The sequence below is a fragment of the Aquila chrysaetos genome, chromosome 16 (genome assembly GCF_900496995.4).
Source record: "Aquila chrysaetos chrysaetos chromosome 16, bAquChr1.4, whole genome shotgun sequence".
Classification (NCBI taxonomy): Eukaryota; Metazoa; Chordata; class Aves; order Accipitriformes; family Accipitridae; genus Aquila; species Aquila chrysaetos.
In genome coordinates, this window is record NC_044019.1 from 13,685,044 (window position 1) to 13,708,302 (window position 23,259).

At 39.3% G+C, this 23,259-nt stretch overlaps 1 protein-coding gene across 10 annotated transcripts in view; it reads left to right on the forward strand.

Moving 5' to 3' along the window:
• PTPN5 (protein tyrosine phosphatase non-receptor type 5) overlaps window positions 1–23,259 on the forward strand; it is an 86,018-nt gene that overhangs the window by 59,194 nt on the left and 3,565 nt on the right. For all 10 annotated transcript variants that reach the window (XM_030039666.1, XM_030039668.1, XM_030039676.1 and 7 more), the window contains 7 exons: window positions 135–324; window positions 3,358–3,442; window positions 8,009–8,088; window positions 8,583–8,720; window positions 11,984–12,094; window positions 16,991–17,151; window positions 20,835–20,948. In XM_030039666.1, the coding sequence (XP_029895526.1) occupies window positions 135–324; window positions 3,358–3,442; window positions 8,009–8,088; window positions 8,583–8,720; window positions 11,984–12,094; window positions 16,991–17,151; window positions 20,835–20,948 (879 nt within the window). The remainder of the gene's footprint in view (window positions 1–134; window positions 325–3,357; window positions 3,443–8,008; window positions 8,089–8,582; window positions 8,721–11,983; window positions 12,095–16,990; window positions 17,152–20,834; window positions 20,949–23,259) is intronic.

Sequence of the window (23,259 nt, forward strand, 5' to 3'; positions counted from 1 at the left end):
AAATGTACACAGCAGAACCAGTTGGGTGCTTTTCTAAAGTTGCTGTTTATCTGTCATTTGGACTGTGTTCATTGCTGACAGTGATGGGTCAGTCTGTTGTGTTGTAAGCAACCTTTGATTGCTCTCTTTTGCAGGAGAGGTTCAAATGTTTCACTCACACTGGATATGTGTACCCCAGGCTGTTCTGAGCAAGGTTTTGGCTATGTCATGTCACCACGGGAACAGTCAGCCCGAGAATACCTCCAGACAGCATCAAACATCCTTACTGAAGAGGAACTGCACAAGAAAGCACTGGATCCTTTCATACTCCAGGCAGAGTTCTTTGTGAGTATCTGACCCCTCTCTTCTAGAAGCATCAGAAAAATGGGATGTTGACTCTCTTCTATGAACCTTGCTACTATTTTCTGCAAGTCTAAAATTAGTACATACAAACTCCACTTCCATCCATGAAGCATTTAATGCAGTTCCCAAATTCATCATCCCTTGGAATGACAACATCTGATAGGTTTCAGTGATGTTGTCACTTAAAAACTAGAGAATTTGTTCTGGCAACAAAAAAAAAAAGCTTTGTTTTCACAAGTGTTTTTTTTTTTTTTCTGTCAGCTGGCTACTTTTTAACAAAAAAATCAAACTTTTTCACTAGAGTACAGAAGAAAAGCCAAGTTTGCTATAGGCATAACTTCTTGAAATATGTTTAGAGTTGCCCTAGGGATTAAATTAGTCCAAGTGGATGCTCTTTGCTGTTTAATGCTTGGTGTGGAGCTACTTTCCAAGCCTGAATGTTCTCCAGTTAATCAAAGCACAGGATGGCTATGTCACTCAGCAGGAGCCATAGAAAGTGTGTCTTACTGGGTTTTTTTTCTGCACAAAAATTATTTACTAGTTGTAAGGTGCTCTGTCAGTTGCTTTTAGGATTCTGAAGTATGTTTCCTTGGATCACTGTGTCCACTGTTGCTTTGGGAGAAAGAATTCTTTGCTTCATTTTGATAAAAAATACACATATACAGATGAAGCAAGCAGTTGAAAATTGGATTTCTAAGTAGTTTAGGATAAAGGCCAGATACATTTCAGTGTAGTGAGTACACCGGCTTTTTAGATCTTTGCATTCTGTGATTCTCTTCCCTAATTGCTTGAGTGTCCATGTGATAGGCATTGTCATGTTTATTATACCTGGCAAAAAAAATATGCAAAATGCTGAAGTGGCTATGAGTATTATGTCTACTAGGCAGGGTTGTAAATTCCTGCACAAGATGGGAGGTAACCACGGCACAGTCTTTGCATGCACACGGTCAAGGGCTACAGAAGTTAATGCTGCCAAGTCAAATATTTTCTTACGCATGGAATCTCAGCAGAGCTGGAGGAAGATGGTTTTGCAACATAAAAGCTCTTTCAGCCTGTCCTCTTTATGACCTGTAAGGGTCTGAAAGGGCAGGAGTAACACTTTGATTATCACTTGCTGTTTTCCCTCCTTGTGCAATTTCAGGGTTTTTTTTCACTTTACAAGCACAGGGGGAGATAAGATAGTCTGGACTTCTGTTTCAAAACAGACCACCAGATATCTGTGGCCCTTAATTCACTTAGTGCTGTACAAGTTGAAGAAAAGCAGCTTTTGTGTAGGCAAGCCCTGATTCTTTTAAAGTAAAGCATCTGTTGCTGTTCTAGGGAGGAAATGTTCGCTTAGTGAGTGTCTGAATTGACTGCTGAACAAGTCCACATACAGTTTCATCAGTCTCTGAGGGGCACTGTAGCTTTCAAGCAAAGAAAATAATGTTAGAAGTAGGAAAAAATATGCTTCATTTCTCTGAGAGATTTTGAATTAGTTTTCCTGGTGTTCAGAAAATCATTCAACAGCCAAAGTATCCCAAGCCATTTTCATTCTTTAATGAAAACTGAAAAGCATAGCTAAAAATGCTGTGTAATCAAAATGTCATTTCTGTAATTAAAAATTGTAAACTAGTTTGTGGGGGTTTTTTATGAAACAGTTACCACCAGCTATCTCTGCATCATGTATTTCCAGTCTGTCTAACGTACTTGGTTTGCAAAGTCCAGATCCATGATGAAGCAAGCAGCTGTGTTTCATTTTGGAAGAAAAGTCAGAGGGGATGTCACTTGCAGGGCTAGGTCCTGAAATTTTTACAAGATTTAGAGTTTTTACTCAGGTGGAAGTCCTGTTGATTTCACCAAGAATTTGCTTGAGCAGTGAATGACTAAGTCCCAAAAGCAGACCATGGAGCTTGGCTCAGGAAGAGTTTTGGGTGACTAAATACCAAGTAACAATTGAGGAAAACATGAAGGTTTCGTTCCCATGCAGTTCCCCAAATTGATAGGAAGCTACTTCAACAAAATGTTTTTATCATTAGTTGCCTCTTTTTAAGCCCGACAGTACGCTCAGTGCTGTCTTCTAAAGCTCCATAATTTAACATAGTCCATAGCTCTGCTCGTCTTAATTTCTTCCCAGAGTGAGGCATGTCTTACTTAACCCTGACTCCTGTTACCAGCATGTCCAGTACTGGCCTCTCAAATCTAGTGTGCAGCAGCTGGGATGACCAGCTCTGCTCCCAAGCTCCCATGAGCCCTTTTTCTGCTGAGCCTGGTTAACACATCCTATCTCACTGTGTGCCTGCTGACTTCAGTTGGTGGAAGGTTCCTGTTTGTTCCTGCCTGGCATTTTCCACTTACTTGCAGGAGATGAGTAGTGGAGAATAAGAAGCCCCTCCATCTTTGTGTGTTCTTTGCGTCAGCAGTGTAGAGAGCAGGTAACCCCTGAACACCTGTTTGCTGTCCTTGCCCACGGAGCTTTAAAGTGTGATGAGCAAAAAGAATGACGCTCCCCCAGCTCCATAGAGTCAGGTCAGTACACCAACCTGTCATAACGTGTCATAATTTGTTGCTGGTGAGAGTCACTAGCAAATTATTTCCTTCCACCCTCAGAGAGGAAGAAGGAGTGTGAGTCAGAAAGGATGGTGTCTGAGGTCCATCACTTTTGGAGCAGAGTATCTTACGTACCACCTTTTGCTTAGTTCAGTGCCTACACTTGCAGTTCAGCTCTAATAATATTAGGAGCTAACATAACGCTGTCGCGCATATTACTCAATGAATTAGTCACTATGAGCTTTTTCATATTAAGGATTTCAGAAAAGAAAGCCAGTGACAGTAAAAGGAAACATCAATCATATTTTGGTGGTAAATTGCAAGAAGTACTGTACCATATGTCTCAGCTGACTTCATCACTTTGCCTCCCTCACAGGCAGGACATAATGGGCTTGGGTGTTTTATTCCACTTCTGAATCTAATAATACTACCTGCTGTGTTCTGTTTTTTGGGTTTTTTTGTTTGTTTTTGTTTTTTTTTTAACAGGAAATTCCAATGAACTTCGTTGATCCAAAGGAATACGATATTCCAGGCTTAGTGCGTAAGAATCGCTACAAAACAATTCTCCCAAGTAAGTTTCTGCTTTTTAAGTAACTGAGGCAGGGTGGTTTATTCCACATGCTGAAGGGCTTTGCACTTTCCTTTCCAGAATGCATGAAGTGTGCTGTCACTACAATGTATTGTCCAAAGACCATATTTATGAAGCAGCAATATGGCATAAATCAAATTTCAAAAGAGGTACAGAGCATGAAGAAGCTAAGATTCACTGAACATCAGCAGCACTTAGGTTTTTAAGTCAGTAGAATTGTATCATTTGATGCTGCTTAAAAATTCCCACCCAAAAACTTGGTGTGTTTATTCAGATGTTACTTACTGGTTTCTTTCATTAAACTCCCTTTGAAGGACTAAATTCTAGCAATGTTATTTTCCCCACCAATGTTTTTCTCAGAATCATGCCTCAAATGCAAACTGAGAATATTGGGAGCTGGCCTGATGGCATTAAGATGATCCAGAAAATGAAAATCTTTTTCTTTTCTATTACACTATTTTTATTTGTAGCCAGGAGTAGGAGTTTTGAGAAACATTCTGGTACAAATTTTTATACGTGTCATCATTTTCCCCTCTGTCATATTTAAGGTTACTTTTAAAAGTGATACAATTAGATGTTATGCTTCTTTTTTTCCGTTAAGCCATTGTTGGAAGATGCCACCACTAGCCACAGTAGCTCTATTTGCAAAGCACAAAAGGTTCAGTATCAGGTTAGCAAAGATAAGTGCAGAGAAGTCAAAAATGTCCTCAGCTATACCTGTCATTTTAGTCAATGAACCTGGATTGGAAATGGTTCCAGAAGAGATTTTTTTTTTTTTTTTTTTAATCTAGACGTAGAACTCCAGCAGCTGTAGCCAATGATTCAACGTGCACAACCCTTCTGATAAATTTGTGCTCCACCGTAGACCAGAAGTTTACAATTCTGCCACATTTCACTATTGCTGTGCTAATGACTATGGTGGATCGTTCAAGTATTAATTCACTGTTTTTGCTGGGAAAAGAAGATTGCAAAAGTGGCTAGTGATTTTGGACGCCCAAACTGCTAGATTTCAAAGTGATCTATATGTTCTGAATTTGGCATCTGATGTGTACTTTGAGAACTGGATCCATTTTAAATATCTCATATCGGATGTTTAAACTGAAACATCAGAATTGCTGCCATTTTGAACACCTTGTTCCAGAGTTGTAAACAGATGCCAATTGGGCCACTACCATGTATTTTTAAGAATGATCATTCAGTGGGTTAATTATTTGCTGCAAACTTCATCTTGGCCATATGGATATCTGCTAGCAGCCCTTGTTGTCACTTTGACCTCTCTAGATAAGATAACTAGTTTCTAACCCTGCCATGCCTCCAGGGGTTAACAAGCTTATTCCAAGCTCATTATGATCTGGATATTTTTTCTGAATGAATTCCAAAACTAGTAACCTCTATGCAACTTTGTCCCTGGCTGTGACCAAAGGATGGCTTGATATTGCTGAGGAAAGCAGAGGGCTGACTGTTCACTTTTATCCAACTACCTCCGTTTCAAAGAGCTTGGTGCTAGCAATAGAGAGGCTAGCAAGGATTGCTAAACAGCCCCTTTATGCTTCAAAGCCAAGGATCCCAGTAAACTATGCATGCACAAAGTAGGGGAGGGAACTGGAGGCAAGATGAGGGAGAGTCCAGTGCTTTTCAGGCTTTGACCATCCACTGACTTTTGTTTCTGAGCTGACTAAATGTAGCCTATGCTGCCTTGAGTATCTACCTAGCATTACTTCAAGTTCTAGCTGCAGAAAGTAGTAATGGCAGGAACTGCTGAACAAGCCAAGCCACAGTACAGCAGACTCAGACAACTGATTATCATAGGGAACAGCAAATGCTTGATTACCAAACTAGAGTCAAACCCAAAATCTGAAGTTAAAAAGTAACTAAAATTCCCTTACCAGCTGTATCACCAGAAGCAATCTAGGCAGTTATCATTAAAAGGTAAGCAGTCACTTAACATAATGATCAGTTACTTGCAACCCCAGAATCGATTGTAGTAAGTGAGAGACATGATAATAGTCTCTAATTCATCTCATTTATATTTCTTTTGTAGTAAATTCTTTTTGCAGATTCACCAATTTTGCTGTTGGTAGTTAAATGGCTTAGAAGGTGGCTTTTTGATGGCAGAAGGGTGGTTTTGGGAAAACACCAAGCAAAGGAGGTTGATTTGGGTATTTCATAACTATGAATTTTTTTGTCTGCAGACAGTCCTCTTCCAGGGTTGACTCCTATGGCATTTCCTGGAAAATGATAACTTTTCTCTAAGATGTTTAGAGGCACTTTTTGAATATATAGAAAAGAATGTTCTTGTTACAGAATTACAGAGGTGGCAAGAACTTATTGGAGCATGTTGTGTATCAATCTCATTTAATCCTTTTCTCAAGAGTAATGTCTGGACAGACTTTTTAATAAAATTTCTACATAGCTGTATTCCTTTTACACCATTTTAAGTTACGCAAAACATTTCAGTTAAGTTTAGCAAGTTCCTCTAAAATGTCAGGCATAGTATCAACACAAAATGGCCATCAAAGAGACTGTGGAAAAAATAGCTGACATATCATTTGGTTTCTTAGAGATACAGACTACTACTGCTTTTTTGGAGGTTTAGTGTCTTCTTGATCCTGGCCTATGCACTGGTTTTGTCCTGGGAGAAATGTTTTCATTAAGAGTAGGATTTGGTTTTGCTTAAATGCCTCTCTATTGAAAATTTGAAATTCATACTGCAAACTCTTATATTAAAGTCTTACTATGATTTTTTTTCTTTAAAGAGGAATTATTCCTGTTTATATATTTCTAAGAGATGCGATTCAGCTTCAGCTACACTTCTGCAAAACAGTGCATGTTCTTGTATCAACAATGCATTAATAGGCTTCTCTTATATGAAGTAAGGTTGAAACTGTTCACTAACATACTATGTTAAGAAATGTAAATACTACATCAACAGAAAAAATCACTAGTCAAGTATTATAATATAAAGTAAAAGCATATTCTGAATAATGTTTTAATATTTGTGGATACAGCAATAAAAAAGTCCACAGTGAAAAGTAACTCATATTCTACTGCAGTTGAAGAATACTGAAAGAAGCCTGTGCTTAAACATCTGTGGCACCTGTTGATAGAATTCTTCAGATCCATTTTATTTCTCCCTGAAGACACACCATGAGATGGACAACATAGTATTATTACTATTATTAGTAGGGAAAAATCATGTAATCGCTACTCAAACTTCAGCAGACTCCATGGATGAGTGCATAAAACAGGCAAAGGAACTTCATGCAAAGTAACTACCCAGTCCAGTGACATTTGAATAAACATCTGGCAACCAATGTCACCTTTTTAATGGTGTAATATGTTGCAGGCTATCAAAATTACTGATTAAAAAGCAGATTTTATCTCTTGTCTCTCCATCTCCCCAGCACTAGAGAAGTGAGCAAAGTTGAGCGGGAGGGAACTATTAGAGAGGAACTCGCTGGTTTCAGTACTCTGTGCTATAAAAGAATATCTTTGTTAATATCTTTGCTTTGTGGCTTGTGATTATATTATCACATAATAAATAACATGAATCCGTTCTGTCTGAGGACAGCGTTTAATGCTGAGTCTGTATTTGTAGTACTGTAGAAATTACAGTGTGCTTAATTGTGCTTTGCCCAATATCATGCTATTTTTGCATATTTTTTATTTTGTTCTGGTTTCTAAGCAGCCTGGATTTTTTTATGAAGAAGTTATCTGTGGTTTGTTTTTAATATTCTCCCAGTGATATATGCTGTTGCTGTTTGTTGAGGCCTCTGTCAGGAGGATGTTTCTTGTCAATGGTAACAAACTGTGTAGTACTGGTGAAAGTGGATGAACGTGGACCTGTGGCAGCTCGCATTAAAATCAGTGGAACAGCTCCCATTGACTTCAGTGGGAGTTGGACTGAACTTCTCAGGGAATGATGTTTTCATTTGTTGTCTTATTAAAACAAGAATAATGCTTCATAAACAGCCCCAATGAGGGAGACTCAAGTACTGAAGAGATTTATGCAAAGTACAAGAGACTGTTAATATTCTTAATTTCTCTTTAACCATTATATTTGTTAAAAGCACATCTTGGAGTTTAGTTCACTGCAAGATGAAACAGGAAAAGAGTTATTGTCATCTGGCTTGCCTGTGTGCAAGAAATGTGTGTTTACGGTTTGGGAGAAAAGCTGTCTGCTGTCATTTCACAAACAATATTCTAATGTCTTACAAGCCATAATGAGTCTATTGACCTAACAAATTGAGAAGTAGTTTCCTGGAGCAGAAAACTGCTTTTCCAGAGTCACTCTGAGACACTGACTCTGCATCAAGAACAATTAAGCACGCTTCAGAGAGTGGGTAAAACTATCAGAAGCAGCCAAATTACCCCAACCATCCTTTCCCTTCTTTTATGGTAATGCTTTAACATGGGAGCTCTCCAAGGCCACTCAGATCTGTTGTGATGGCCATGAATGCATGTAAATGTCGCTGTACAAGATAACCTTGCGTCTGTCTTTCCTCTGAGCAACTGATAAGCTATTACTTATCTCTTCACACCTTTCAGATCCTCACAGCAGAGTGTGCCTTACCTCAGCTGATCAGGACGACCCCCTCAGCTCTTACATCAATGCTAACTACATCAGGGTAAGAGCTCAATAATCCAATGAGTCTGCCTAGCCTCTACCAGCCACTGTTAATGTAAACAGAATTGCAACATCCACTGGCTTTTAAAGGCATCCTAGCTGAACTGATTGCTCTTCTCTCCTGCTTACATTATCTGAAAACCAAATCTCTAAGTGCAGCTGTACAGGTTCAGACCAGACAAAAACAGACTTCTGCGCTTCTTGATACAAATTGCTTGTCAGCTGGCCTGACCAAGGCACCGGATAATAAGCATGAATAAGGCTCTTGACCTAGCCAGAGTCACCTCAAGGCTGTTGGACACTCATGATGGAATTATGTGAGTCCATATTGTGCCTTTGTTCCATGTACACATGTGCAGGAGAGAGAGGGGGGAAGAACTGATGCCATTGAGTCACCATTTCAGCCAGTGGTAGCTCTCTTGTTTTAATGACTGAACCTTCAAGGTTGTGATGGACATCCCTGTTAAAATTGATCTCTTGTTGTTTTGTTGGCAGGGCTATGGAGGAGAGGAAAAGGTATATATTGCTACTCAGGGACCGATAGTTAATACTGTCAGTGACTTCTGGAGAATGGTGTGGCAGGAGCGTTCTCCCATCATTGTCATGATTACCAATATAGAAGAGATGAATGAGGTAATGGCGTTACATATAGTCTGTATTTTTATCTGTACTCTAGCAGGTATTTTCAGCATAGATGCTAAGCCAGCGAACAGAAGTTAGTTTAGTGGCCTGAGCAATCAGAGCCAGCATTAAATTCTTCAGGCTCAGAGAAGATATGGGCTTCTCTTTCAGTTCAGTTTACTCGAAGTCTGGTTTTGCTGTCTGACTTAGCCTACTGCTGGTTTTGCCATTTTTCCTCTCCCAGCTGACCTGAAGCTTCTCCAAACCCAGCTCTATTTGCAGACACTCTTTCAAGTTCTTTCTAAAGGAATCAAAAACAATAGTACCCCATAACTACTAAGGTTGAATATCTTCAATCAACAGTGTTGGTCCTGCTTTATCTTGCATTTATTATGATTCAGTGTCTATATCGACATTTCATTGACACTGTCCCTGACTTGTAAAAGATGCTAGTTACAATAATCAACAGCTAGAGGTGACCTGGATATGGAGGACCTTTTCCTGAATGCGTCTAGGGAATGCTTTTGAAATACTGAAATTAAGATGCTGAACTTTTTCTATTCACCACCTACTTCTAGAAGTTAAACTGTCATAGTGTTTCTGCTAATCGACCTAACGCAATTTTTGTTTGCAGTTTAAAATACTGCTGCCCTTCAGCTGTTAATTACTTACCTGCTGAAATATTTGCCCCGTGGCAGAGTTGCAAGAACCACGTGCCTGGGCTTCAGTTCACAAGGTAGCTGAGCTTATGTCTGCCTTTATTGGCAGTGTAAGATGTGACAAAGAGGTCTGGGCATGTGTTGGGCTCTGCGTCCCCCCTCACCACTGGCAGCAAAGTGTAGTGGAGAGATCCAAATGGTGTTTCTTAAACTGCAGCAGCAGTATTTGTCAAAGCCTGTCTCTGAGAACTCATTAGTAATTTAGGTGAGAGAGATTCCTTTGGAGAAGAGGCTTTAGACACTTAGAGGCCCAAAAATATGGGCATACCTCTGTCATAAACACAGAGTTATAGTGGCTTAACTGCTAGCTGGAAGCTTAGTGTCCCTAATTATGCATGTGCACAAACCTTTAGTTTCCCCAGTTGTGAAGTAAATAAATTTAACCTTGAACTTTAGTGAAAAAAGACATGAACAAGACAGACACAGAATTATCATGCTTGCAAGTTAAACATAGTCAGTTATTACAGCTGGCTGATTGCACACATATTGTCAAGGCATTGCTGATGCAAAATACAGTATGTTGCTGGTCTAAATGTTTTGTTTGCACCAACATTTTAAACTGACATCTGCCTCTGTCTGAGAGGCAGCACTGAAGTAATAACTTGCTCGTTGATCAGAGTTTCCAGGTTATGGCAAATAAGATGTTAAAATGTCATGACATAATGTACTTATCTGGTGCTAAGTTCTTCCACTATAGTTTTCATAGCAAGATTGTATGACAGGAATGTAAAATACCCTTTACAACTGTATTTCCTCTTATCCACACCAACCAAGTATTTTGCCCATCATATCAGTCTTGGGAAGCAGTGCACTGCAGTGCTGATGCACTATGTAACTGGAGCTTGCTACAGCCTACATGTCATAACAGAGCTGCTGAGTCTTTTCTGATACCTTTTGTGTCAAAAATTAAACGGTGTCAGGAATCTCAGCCATAAATATAGGGTAAGTCCTTTCATGTAAATGTCTTCTATATTCATTCCCTTTCTTCCATAACATATATATTAATGTATGAATAACAGGATTCAGAAGTACATAGATTCAAAACCTTTGTTCGGCAATGATGCTAGTAACAGAGGCTTTGTGTTCCTTCTCAGTGCAATGACTTTGCTAATGTATTAAAAGCTCTGTATCTCAGCCCTCTGTTACATCTAATCTGAACTGACAGACAGCCCACGGAAATGAGTGGGCAGTCTTACTCCACTCCTTTAAGCAGAGCAACGTCTGTGCTATTGATAGCTGCTTGCGCTCTTGACAATTTTTACAATGGATTCTGCAGTTTAAGAGTAGAGGAAGAAAAAATGCAATCTGCGTAAATAATTTTACAGAGACGCAGTGGGCCATGCTCCCAGTGGGTTATTAACTGATGCACTATGCAGATGGAACAACACTAATTCTATCACACAAAAATTTTGACTCAGTAACTTTGCAAGATACATTTCTGTTGTAAGCCTTTCTCCCGAAGTGGAATTATTTTTGATGGGGGAGAGCAAAATGATTTAACTTCCTTCAAGATTGTGTACAGCTATGTAAAAGAGGAGCTTACAAGCAGCATCTTTAACTGGGTTTGTCCAACAGCAGATTCTTACTCTCCTGTGATAACAAGATTGCTTCTTCCATTATCACAAGGTAGCCTTTTTCTCAGACCCTGCCTTGTTCATGTCATTCCTTGTCCATCATCTAGTTCATGCACCATGTTGAAGTGCCTGTCTCTTCCTCTGCATATTGATTAGTTTAAAGAGAAACTGCATACAAAAAACCACAGTCTTTTTCAGTCCTCCTTCCAGGATAGGAGTGCTTACAAATTCTCACTTACTCATCTCTAGTGTATCAGTACCACAATGTAGATTTGCAAATGGACTATAGTTTCTGCTTCTCTAATTGTCAGGTTGTGCTAGCTGCATCTCTGACTTTTTTGGCAAAATCAAATATAGTAGTCTAATAGCTCTCACAGCTATTGCTTCCTTTTAGTTCCTTAGCTTTGACAGATTCTCAGTGTCCATTTAAAGTGGATTTTGGCACATAATCTAATTCCCAAAACATCCCCAGTCGTGTTCTTTTGTACAAAAAACCTATGCAAATTATCATCTTATATTCAGAGAGCATTGACCCTTTATAAAAAATAGAAAAGATGTATTTTGTGTTTCCATATCAGTGTATACACACCACAGAAATATTGTAACTAGTGTATATTATACTAATCATTATTATCTTGAGAAAAGGATTAATCTAAAAACACAAGCACATTGCCACTGGCCCTTCTAATGAATTTTCAAAATGCACATCAGTTACATGAAGATAAATAAGGATGTGTGTATTTAAAAGCATTGGTTAGTCATTACCTGATTTATGCATTTCTAATCATGCAATCAGGCTATTATGAATGCAGCAAAAATCACCTGAAATGTGGTCCCTGTTTAGAAAGTGAAAACTTGTACTTATTATAGAAACAAAGTTTATTCATATTCATCTGTGCATGTGCTATATCCAGTTTCAGAGGAGTGAAAATGAACCTCCCTTGATATCTGCTTAACTAGATTTATTTTATATTGCACACAGAAATGCACAGAATATTGGCCAGAGGAACAGGTCACCTACGAAGGAATAGAAATCACAGTTAACCAAGTCATACAAGCAGACGATTACCGTTTAAGGCTCATCACCCTAAAGGTAAATCATTCCAATGTACTTACAGTAGTTTAGCTGTCTAAACCGTTAAATGGAGATGTTCATGGAGACTTGTGGAGAAATCTTCTGCACAGTGTACTGCTGTACAAAGAACACTTTTCATTACTGAAGTCATTATAGCTTTGCCCAGTTCACCAACATTCAAAGACTACTGTAAAATAAGCAGTCAGAGATTTAGACTGCATGTGTACAATCTGAAAGCTACCAGGCCAATTGTAGCAGTGCAGGGTTCACTCAAGCAGAAGAAACCAGTGACTCATTCTGTGCCTGTGTCCTCTGTTCACTGGTCATTTAAAGAGACGTGTTAGTTCATGGATAGCTTCTTACCAGCCTTTGCAAGTCATACTACAGACAGCACTTGTGGAATAACCCACTAAACTCTGTGATAATGTTCTGTTGAATTCAAAGGCTTGTGTATTCTTTGGGCCATGGGCTTAGGCAAAGGGTTACTAATTACTAACAGGGAACTTTTACCTACATGGTGTCTTACATACTTTGTAGTATGGGGAGACCTCTAGGAAATACTTAGATTGTGCTTCTTGTCTTTTTATGGTCATTATTAGGACCCTGTCAGACTGCTGGCTACCCACCAGCTGTTTATGCCTAAGATGACTTGTGCTACTAACAAGAAGTGGGGGAGCTGAGAACTGAGCGAAAGCCATTTTAACTTTGCTTACCTGTTTTCAGTTTCTCTCAGCAGTGGAACTACTGGTCTGCTTGACATTTGCTAGTGGTGTGGTAGCACCACTTCTGTTCATCATGGCTGAACCCCTTTTAATAGGTACCATGCTAATTGATAATTTGAGCAATTTGGCTGACTTGGCTTTGAAGATGCTCTAAGGGCTCATTCCACCCCAAGACACTAAAACTGTTGATGACCTTTAAAAACATTTTCACCACAGCATTCTCCACGTTTACATTTCTAAACATTAGTATCTTTCCAACTAACTGTATATGTAGTTTTTCATACCAGTAACCATTCTATCATCTTGTGGATAGAGAGCTTAAACACAGGTTTAATTTTTTAAGTACTTACCAGAGTCCTACTTTACAATTGTTTTCATTGCTAGGTTCTAGAATCTCAAGCTACAGGTTTTAATAAGAACAGTCTATTTACATAAAATTCATACATCTATCATCTACCAGATCTGCCCCGACCTCAGTATAACACCACAATTTCTTTCCAGTCTGAAAAAACTCTCCTTTTATCCAGCCAGTTTCAAGTCTTTTCAGCCATATGCTAATAAGCAGAAAGCCAGCATATGAAATCCCATGTCTGGATTGAGAGTGTGGAAAGTCTGTCACTCATGTGTTTGGCAAAGGTAGCAAGGAGAAAATCACACTCCCTGACAAGTGGGAAGTAAAGAATATTTACAAGTATGTTGCAGACTTGCAGAGGTCTTAAATACAACTTATTCCAAACAGTACAGTGCAGCAGCAAAAATAATACACAGATTAATTCTGCTGGAATGCTGGTATCTAACAGAATCAGTCACTTCTTAGTTATGGTGACAAAAAAATTTTTCTCAATAAAAAAATACACTGGCTGTCAGAAGAGTTTTTCATACTTGTTTTAAATCATCAAGTAGAGCATTTTAATATTAGTGAATATTGCATTTTTTTCAGCTTGACATTAACTTTAGAGATTTATGATGAAATGTTCTTTTTTTTCCCTCTCCTCCCCCCAACAAAAAAAAAAAAAAAAACACAAACCAAAAAACAAAACAACAAAAAAACCCACAACAAAAAAAAAAAAAAAAAACCACAAACCACTTTCCCTCTACATTTATGGAAGGAAAATTGAGTCTCTCCCTGGGGAAGGATCATTCAAATTCTTCTCAGGAAGGTAAAGAGCCAGTTCCATTTTCAGGTGCAAATTGCAAGGGAGTGGCTTTTAATATTGATATTGCAGTAGCATATCCAAAAACCAATCTCACTTTAACAGGTGTTGCACAAAACAAAAACAGTCCTGAAAAGCTTATATACAAAATTCAAGCATAATAAGCCATACTGCATCTCACAAGTACCTTTCATGCCAATACTTAGCCCTGCAGAATGTTTTCTTCCAACAGCAACCTCTCAGTGTTTTCCCAAATTCTCTTGTCCTTGCTCAGTTATTCCTTAGGTCAAGCTCTCCATGTTAAACAAAGAGCTTCAGAATTAAGAGCCAGATATGAATATATCTTGTCAGTATATATAACTGTGGATCCCACAGGGGAAAAAAAAAAAAAGACAACAACAAGTAAACTGAAAGCCAGGTCATTTGTCAGGACTGGTGTATCCAGTACATTCAGACACTAACAGAAAGAAAAAAAGAATAGCTAGCATAGCAGAGTACAGCAAAGTCATAGGTAAAGAAGTATAGATACCACACATGTTTTCCCAATCATAGCCAAGAAAGACAAGTGCTTTCCTACTGCAAATGATACAAAAGCCTTTACTGGGAATACACATCTCTAAGGATGTAGTTCCTTCCCTACTCAAATGACTTGATCATTTTGATTATTTTCTTTAAGCTCATCCCAGTTTGTTTTTCAGTTAAACAATGTTATTTTTTTCAGTACTAGTGGGGCAGTGTCTCTTTCCCCCATCCCCAAATGTCAGGAGGTGAACTGCTGAGTTCTAGAGCTGAAATAAAGATTCCATTTGTTAAGTTACCATTGCCTAGAGCTGTACATTTGTCATTTAATAGCAATAGTGGAGTAGCGGCTCCAGACCATACGTATGTTAAATGACTTGGTAGTGAAAACTAGAGAAGCTGTGAATTGACTCCAACAGGAGTGGTCAGAAATATATGATACCACCACCAGCAATATATGATTACTCATGTGTTACGGAATGGACTGTCATACTTCTCTCAGAATAGGGGACATGATTTGGCAAGCTTTAGGAATTTAGAAAATGCTCAGGTAACAGGGCAAGGCTTGTTTTCCTTTCTCAAAGGAACCTACCAGTGTCTAGCCACTGATTTGTGATCTCAGCCTCAGCTACAGCGTACATGACGGTAGACTTCAAACCATCAGTTAAATCCTGCTTCCTCCTAGGTGTTCCCAAGTCTTCTCAGTCTCAAGGAAGCACCAATAGAGAATACTTTGTCAAAGTCAAAGCAGAAGTGTACAGAACCACAGAAGTCAGGGTTCTCTAAGCAGAAGCATAAAACTGTTAACGGCGTAGGCAAAACTAAAGACATCCAGAGTTCATCATTAGAACTTTGGCTGTTTTCTGTTTTTGTCAAATGAGTGACTTTATGTAGTGATTCATGTTTTTCTTCAGATGACTTTTATCTTTTACTTTTCTCTTAAGTATTATCGACAACATTTTTATTTTAATTTTTCACAACCCACTTAAGAATCCAGTGTTCATAACTTCTGTGGCTCACGCATAGTTACACAAAAGCAACTGTGTGTGTTCATGTTTCAGACCAGTGCTGATCGGATTTACTGTAGTGAGCTCAAGTACTATTCATGACAACTAGTTATGCTTTCTTAACCAGAATATCTTCTCACTAGGGTAAATAACCTAAGGCCAGGCTCCGTGCTACGATAGTAAGACTCTCTGTTCCTAAACTGAGCTAGACATACCCTTAAGGTTCCTATGGCTGTGCTTCAATGAGCACTTTAAACCCCGTATAAGCTGGAACAGCAACTCAATCAAGCCCAGCCTCCCTTTGTCCAGCTATCTTGTTCCTACCCTTGTGCCACCTCCCACATGCCCACACAAGTGTTTATGTGACTGTGTGGTAAGCCAAAGGGGGAAACTGATCAATCCATCCAAAAATTAATCCAGCATGAGAAAGAAAAAAGAATTAACTAGATCACTTCCCCGTTCTAGTTCACTGTTAAGCTATGCAAAAGCTTTGTCAACCAAAGAGGAAAGTGGCACAACCACAGAGCACTTTTAACATCCAGAGACTGACAGTCATAGGGACTTAGGAGTATAGATGATGACAGAAACTGCTTCCAGATTTTTTGTGCCTGGTTCTTTAGAAAGAGAGAAATTTGTTCTTTTTTTCCCACCCCTCTTGAACTTAGCCAGCCATGTGTTTAAGGGAAGGTTGTGGAAGCTAACACTTCTGCTCCCCAAAATGTCTTTTGAAGACATTTGCTTAGCCCTGTGCCAGCTGGCTTATGTAATGGCTGAAAGGGTAAGGCCAGTTCCCTGAGCTCCATGTTACTATTTGGTACTTTTAGAAATCAGGAAGAAGGATGTCACTTTGAACACACAAAATCAGAAGCATACAGTGCTACTTGGCACTCAGAAAAGGTAACGGCATATTTGCTATATTCACAGCCATGCTGAGACAGAGAGAGAATTGGAATTTGTGTCTCAAAAAGCCCTGGACTGCAGCTAGATACAATTCCCACCTTCCTTAGTGTCTCTGAATTTCTCACTGTGTCTAAGAGAAGAGTAGAATTGACAGGAAACTGATATGAGTCTGTCTGTCAGAGGAGATAGAAAAATAAGCTCCCATCTCTCTCTCTCATCTATCTATCTGAGACAGAGATACTGCTCCTGGCTCTCTGTCTGTCAAATACATTATGAAAGCAATTATGTCACAAGCACAGCTCTGGCTTTGCTGAATGAATCTGTCAGGAGGGAACAGACTGCTTGGAGTGTTTTGCACATAGCTCTTGGCACGAAAAGAGCAGAATACTTGGGGGGGAAGGAATGTTGGGTTTTTTTAAGGCAGTTTACTGAAGTGCAACATGATATTTGAAATCCAGATTTCTGTGTTGTGTGGCTTGCCATTTGGATCTCCTGTTCCATTTAGCTTTGATTTACTCATCTCTTTCTTAAATGGAAGACCAGGTTTCAATATCAATTTACAACCAAAAGTTCTTTTAAAACGTTGTGGTGTTTGTCTTAACTGGATTGCAGAAAGGAGAAGAAGTCAGAAACCTGAAACATTACTGGTACACGTCTTGGCCAGACCAGAAGACACCAGATCAAGCCCCTCCTCTGTTACAGCTAGTACTGGAAGTGGAAGAGGCCATGCAGAGTGCAGAAGAGAAGAATGCCCCAGTGATTGTTCACTGCAGGTAAATAAATGTTGTATCTGACTTCTGAGGGCTTCTTCACGTACAGTGGCATAGTGCAGATACTGTCATATTGGCCATCAGTCAGATGTGGGAGATCTTGCCCAACTGCTTCTGAAATATGCTTGGAGCTTCTAAAATTTAATGACAATAATTTTTTATTACCAAGTGTTGCATTCGGATACAGACTGACCTGAACACAGAAGTTGGTGATGGCTCAGCCATTGATGGCTCAAATGAACAGTCTCGTTTCATTTGCCTTAGCAGTAATATAAGCCTTTAATGATCTTAGAAGGGCCAGGTTACCAAAGATTTACATACTGTGAGTGAAATTCAGTAGGAAGATACATGCAAGCAGAAAAATGAGAACATTCAAGTTTAAGCCTCAAAACCCCCTGTTTTGTAGACCCATTCTTTGATTTTAAAAAAATCCCCATTAGGCCAAAGACAGTAATTTAGGTATAATACATAAAACAAATGAAACAGTGGCAAAGCTGATTGCAGCAAGTACTAATCAACAGACAGGAAATGTATGCAATTGATAGTAAAACTGAAGCATCTGTGAAAAGCCCCTGGCAAAGATGAAAATTTCTGATATGGAAGAAGCAAAACCTTTACAGTGGTTTGAAGCCTGATGAGAAAATTGTAATTATCAATCAGAGAGCAGAAAAAATAGATGAAGATAGATACTTCTGTCTTCAGAAAGAAGTAGGATGATGTACTTATCACTTGTAGACACGATGAAGTACGTTCTTTTGCACCGTTAACTCGGGGGTGTGTTAAGCAACAACAACTAACCATTATTAAATCGGCTATACTGGATGATTATCACCCAAGAGTGTTTAAGAAAATTGGCCCACAGGCTCTAAACCATTAAAGTTTAGTATAGCTGAATTCTAGTTCTTGGAAAATTCGAGAAGTTCCAGAGGTCTAAAAGCAAGTCCTGTTTTGCCAGTATTTAGAAAGGTTAAATGTGATTACTTGAAAACTACAAGTTCTCAAAACAGTTATTCCAGGGAAATAGCGGAAAGCCTGGTAAGTGATGCAGTAATCTTGCCAGGGTAATCTTCCATAATTTTAATAAAATACACTTTGCCAAATTGATCTTTGGGATTTTTGTAAGGAATTTTACTTAGTTTTGCATAACATTTTCTAGGAAGTGGCAGATGGTTGCTATCCAAAAAGCTGTAGTAAATGGGGTATTATCATGCAATGGGAATGTGTTTTAAGAGACTCTTGGCATGAATGGTTGGTAGCCCGGTGTCATCAAAGATCCACCTATAAGCTAATATGGAGTAATCTCTAGTAAAATGTTCGTATGATGCCACATGTCCAGTTTTTCTGCCTGTGTTTTAAAACAGATTTTGACAAATTGGGGAGAGTTCAGAGAAAAATAAGAAATGGTTTGTAAGAAGGTCCCCTTTGTCCTTGGAAATCTGTGACTCTCTAAGAGCTCCTTGAAGTATTATGGTATTTGCTGCAGGTAAAGATTCTGGTCACCATGTCACTCTTGCTTTGCATACTTGTTTTGTCCTCTTGTATGGTGTCATCCCCATGACACGGTAATAATCTGGGGGGAAATGGGGCATTTTTATTTGAAATAACTACTAAGAGACATGGTGATAGGATTATAAAGTATTTTCTGTGGTAACCGTGGGCCAGAGCCCTTTCAGATTATTCTCAGTTGCAGTCACTTTACCTGAAGAAGGAATTTAATACGTTGCCTCTATTTGAGAGTGGTATATACAGCAAGCCATTAGCCGAGGCCTGTGTTACACTGAGTACTGTAACTCCTTTGACCTTTGTGGGAGATCCTCAGTAGAACATCATCACTGTGGTTTTGGCCTTCAGTGATGTAAAATAATGCACCTTTAAGAAAAAATAGATACAAAATGCTCTTCTTAAAAGCAGCTTCATGTTAAAGGCAGGCTAGCAGTCCTATTAAGGTGCTGTGGATAACGCGCCACTCTTGAGACCCCTGTCCTGGGACAAGTGCTGTCTCAGTGCTGTTTGCTTTATCTAAAAATGGGTGTTGTTCCCTCCCTTTGCAAAACACTCTGAGGTTTATGGATAGGAAACAGTACACAAGAGCTGTGTACAGCGGCCTATTTGGTTATGGCATCAACTGGACGATGAAGGGCCTTTTTTTTTTTTTCTTTTTCTTTTTCTTTTTTTCTTTTTCTTCTTCCTTTTTCTTTTTTCTTCCTTTTTCTTTTTTCTTCCTTTTTCTTTTTTCTTCCTTTTTCTTTTTTCTTCCTTTTTCTTTTTTCTTCCTTTTTCTTTTTTCTTCCTTTTTCTTTTTTCTTCCTTTTTCTTTTTTCTTCCTTTTCTTTTTCTTCTTTTTTTTCTTCCTTTTTCTTTTTTCTTCCTTTTTCTTTTTTCTTCCTTTTTCTTTTTTCTTCCTTTTTCTTTTTTCTTCCTTTTTCTTTTTTCTTCCTTTTTCTTTTTTCCTTTTTTCCTTTTTTTTTAAACCATTGATGCACATCCATATGCAGCAGAGAGTCCTCTGAAACCCTGAAATATTTGAAGTCTTGATGAAAGAAATAGATATAGTAAAGAAAAGAGAAGTCAGGACATGAGGTACAAAGAGCTTCAGGGACAAAAATTTTAAGTCGGGTAGGTACCTCCATCAGAATTATTTGAAGACTGAGATGAGTTCTTAGTGAGTAAGACCATCCCCCAAACTTCCATTGAATTGCCTTGATCATTCTGTAATAGAAGTTAAAACAATTCCAATGTAGCTGTTTCCCCAACAAGCATAAACTCAGAGTGAAAAAAAAACTGTCTATACAGTCAAAGAAACAGCATTAGGACTTTTTGAGCAGCAGATAACTGTAAACTCCATTGTTACTTATACATTTGTTGCCAGTGTTTTTGTATTACAACTTAAGCGCAAATTAAATGGAAGCAGGATTTCTTGCAGTTGTGTCAAGTAATTATTCCTGAGTATGCTCACTTAATTATTTAATACATAAGAAGGGCTGTCAGCTTTTGCTATTAGTTTTTTATTAGGTGATAAGAATTCACAGCTTTGATAGCACTGTGCCTTTGAGAATAAGATCAATTCTGGCCATTAAGCAAGGACTGAATTGGATACAAAGGAAAGACAAAGAAATCTCTTTAACAGTAAATTTGTTGTATCCTGCACTAATTCAGAGAATTACTAGATTGTAGATCTGATCAGCAAATGGCATCACGCTTACCAAGCTGCTGTTAGCTCTAATTATTTAAGCAAGGGTTTTTTTTTACTGTACCTGTGAATGAAAATAGCTTTCAAAGAAGCTATTAGGATTGAGAATATCAAAGCAAAGGTTGCCTTGAAGGCAAGGGTTGCCCTCAAACCAAGTCTAACTAAGAAATACTGTTTAACTGCTTATTTTCAATGGTTCAGTGACGGGTTCAATGACATATTGGGTCAGGTGGTACCTAATAGTCCATTTTTAGCACTGTATGTGCGATGTTCACCCTTTTGCTGTGAGTGGCTCACACTTAATTGTGTTGTCCCATTGAAGTTAGTATTTTTTCCTAGTTATGGCTTTATATTCACAAGCACTCACCTGGCAAAGATTGGAGGGAGGAAAGGGATAATGGGGTTTGATTGCTGGTTTAATGGCACTCATTTAACAAGAAAGTTCCAAAGCCATTCTAACATATCCACTGCCTCTCTCTGCTTTTCCCTCCCTTAGTGCAGGCATCGGGAGGACTGGCTGCTTTATCGCAACTAGTGTCTGCTGTAAACAGCTGAAGAACGAGGGCATAGTTGACATATTGCGAACAGCCTGCCAGTTACGGTTAGACAGGTAAGAAAGCCTATTTCCTTTCCAGAAAAAAATTTAAAAAAAGGTAATCTTACCCGTTATTTAAGGAGAAACAAATGGGAAGAGGGAGGAACACAGGCAAATGGAGGCTAATAGAGAACGTTCCTTGAAGGAAGTTGTCATGTTCTAAGCAGTTCTGACTTGTAACCTTTGCATATTTTATGAGCAGTAAACCTTAATGAACGGCCCTAGAACTGAGCTAGATTCACAGCTGGCATCAAAATCTGCATAGCTGCACAGCTCCATGCAGCAAAGGATGATATTTCACCAGCTGAGGAGTTGGCCCCATGTTCATACAGAAGCAAAGGCTCAAAGGTCTGCTGTATTTAAGTTCAGAGCCACAGATCAACGTTTTGCTCCCAGGAGGAGTAAAGAAAACTTGCCTTGCATACTTGGTGCTCTCAGCACTGTTGGGAGGGCATGGCTGCTTGGGACATTGTGGAGAGAGGGAGAGCATGCACAGTATGGAGTGTTTGCAGACATATGAAAGGAGCTGTGAAAATCTCCAGAAATTCAATGGTTTCCAGTTAAGCATTTCTTAACGCACCACCTTGAGTTTGATTATGAAGTAAACAGACTTGAATTTTGTACCAGAGATGTTATTTTTCCTCTCCCACTGGTTTCAAGTGCCATCAAAACACGTCTCAGTGCTCTCACTAATGATAATGATAAATGTAGTCGGGGGAAGAGATGTCACGAAAAACATATGAAAGATTTTTCTGAGGAAAAAAAAGAACCTCAACCCCACGCTGAACTTCATTTCAGAGGAGAAATTATGCTCAGTGGGAGGCAGAAAATGAAATGCTTGCTGCCCTGCTGAGGCTCTGATAGACAGGGACCTGCAGGAGCTTGGGGGTTTGGCTATTTCAGTGGATTTCAGACCAGACAAGGAAAGGCTTGTTGAGAAAAAGGAAACCAGAATATTAATAGTGAGTGCTGATTATCCATGGCCCAGTGAAATATCTGGCTGGATCTGAAATATCTGGTGTCTGTAACTAATATTACACAGGAAAATAGCCATACAAATGAAGGTTGAAGACGCCTGCTTACAAATGTGCATGATACAGAAGGCCAATTAAAAATACTAGCTTTGCAGGGAGATGGGAACTGGCAGCCATTTGCAGAGGCTCAGGAATGGAGATCACACTTAAAGGGATGCCATGGAGGGAAAGGAGGACTGCAGGCACCTCCATAGCTGCCATGTACCTCTTAGGAGTGGGATGGGATAGGAAAAAGCCATTTAAATGTCATGGGATAAAATACTCAAGATGGAAAGCAGTCAAATCACCATCCTTGCTACAGAAGAGCATGGTTTTTTCAAGGACTGAAAAATGGGCATTGTAGTCTCTTGGAAGTCATGCTGCCATCCACTGTCATTTTCACTAAACCCCCACAAAAGCTCTGGGTGACTTCAAAAGCAGCATGAGAGGATAAGACAGTGTCTAAGCAGCTATAGGAAGGAAGACCCTCTCTGTCTTCTCCTGTCTGGTGGTTATTGGCTAGAGAAAATAGGGTGGGTGGGAAGGAGTCAACAGGGACTTAGGGAAAGAGGGTTGGATGCAGGCCAGAACAGACATGTAAAGGAATGCACCTCACTGCTTCACAGCAGTGGAGGTGTTGACATTAGCCCTGAGAACCACCTTTGAGGTTGCTGTGGGGGTGAAGGGAACAACTGTTTCTTTCCCTTCATTCCCTCACAGATCCCTTGGAAAAATCCTGCGCACTGGGCTTTGCACCAGTGGCCAACAGTTGGTCCTAAAATAACCTAGTATGACTAAGGAGAGGAATTGATCATTCATGCAACCTTCCCACAGTGCTGAGAATCGTTTGCTGTCCTTTCCCACAATGCAACTCAGATTTGAAAGGTTTCTGTGGCAAATGGGTGAAAACATAATTTCTCTATTCTGTGTCAAAGCCTGGACAGCAAGAACATGTCACGGTATGCATGTGTGTGGGAAGGGGAGGAAGCCACCACATAGCAGGGAACCAGATAAAAAGGAAAATTATTTTCTGTGGTCTGAAACTCGATGGCCACCCTCGTGCTTCTGTTGCTACAACTTCAGAGTACAAACTAACTGTTAATGGAATTTTGTGGGGAGTAATTGCCAGATAAGTCTAATATTCTTTGTGTGTCATGGACTGACATAAATATATTTCAGTATTGTGTGCAGCCCAGGAGGACTCAGAAACAGATCAACTGTGAGCTTGTATTAAGTAGAGCAGGTGGGGAGGGAGATGCATAGCTAGGAAATAGTCTCTTTAGAAACACAGTGTGTGCTTCCCACCTTTGCTT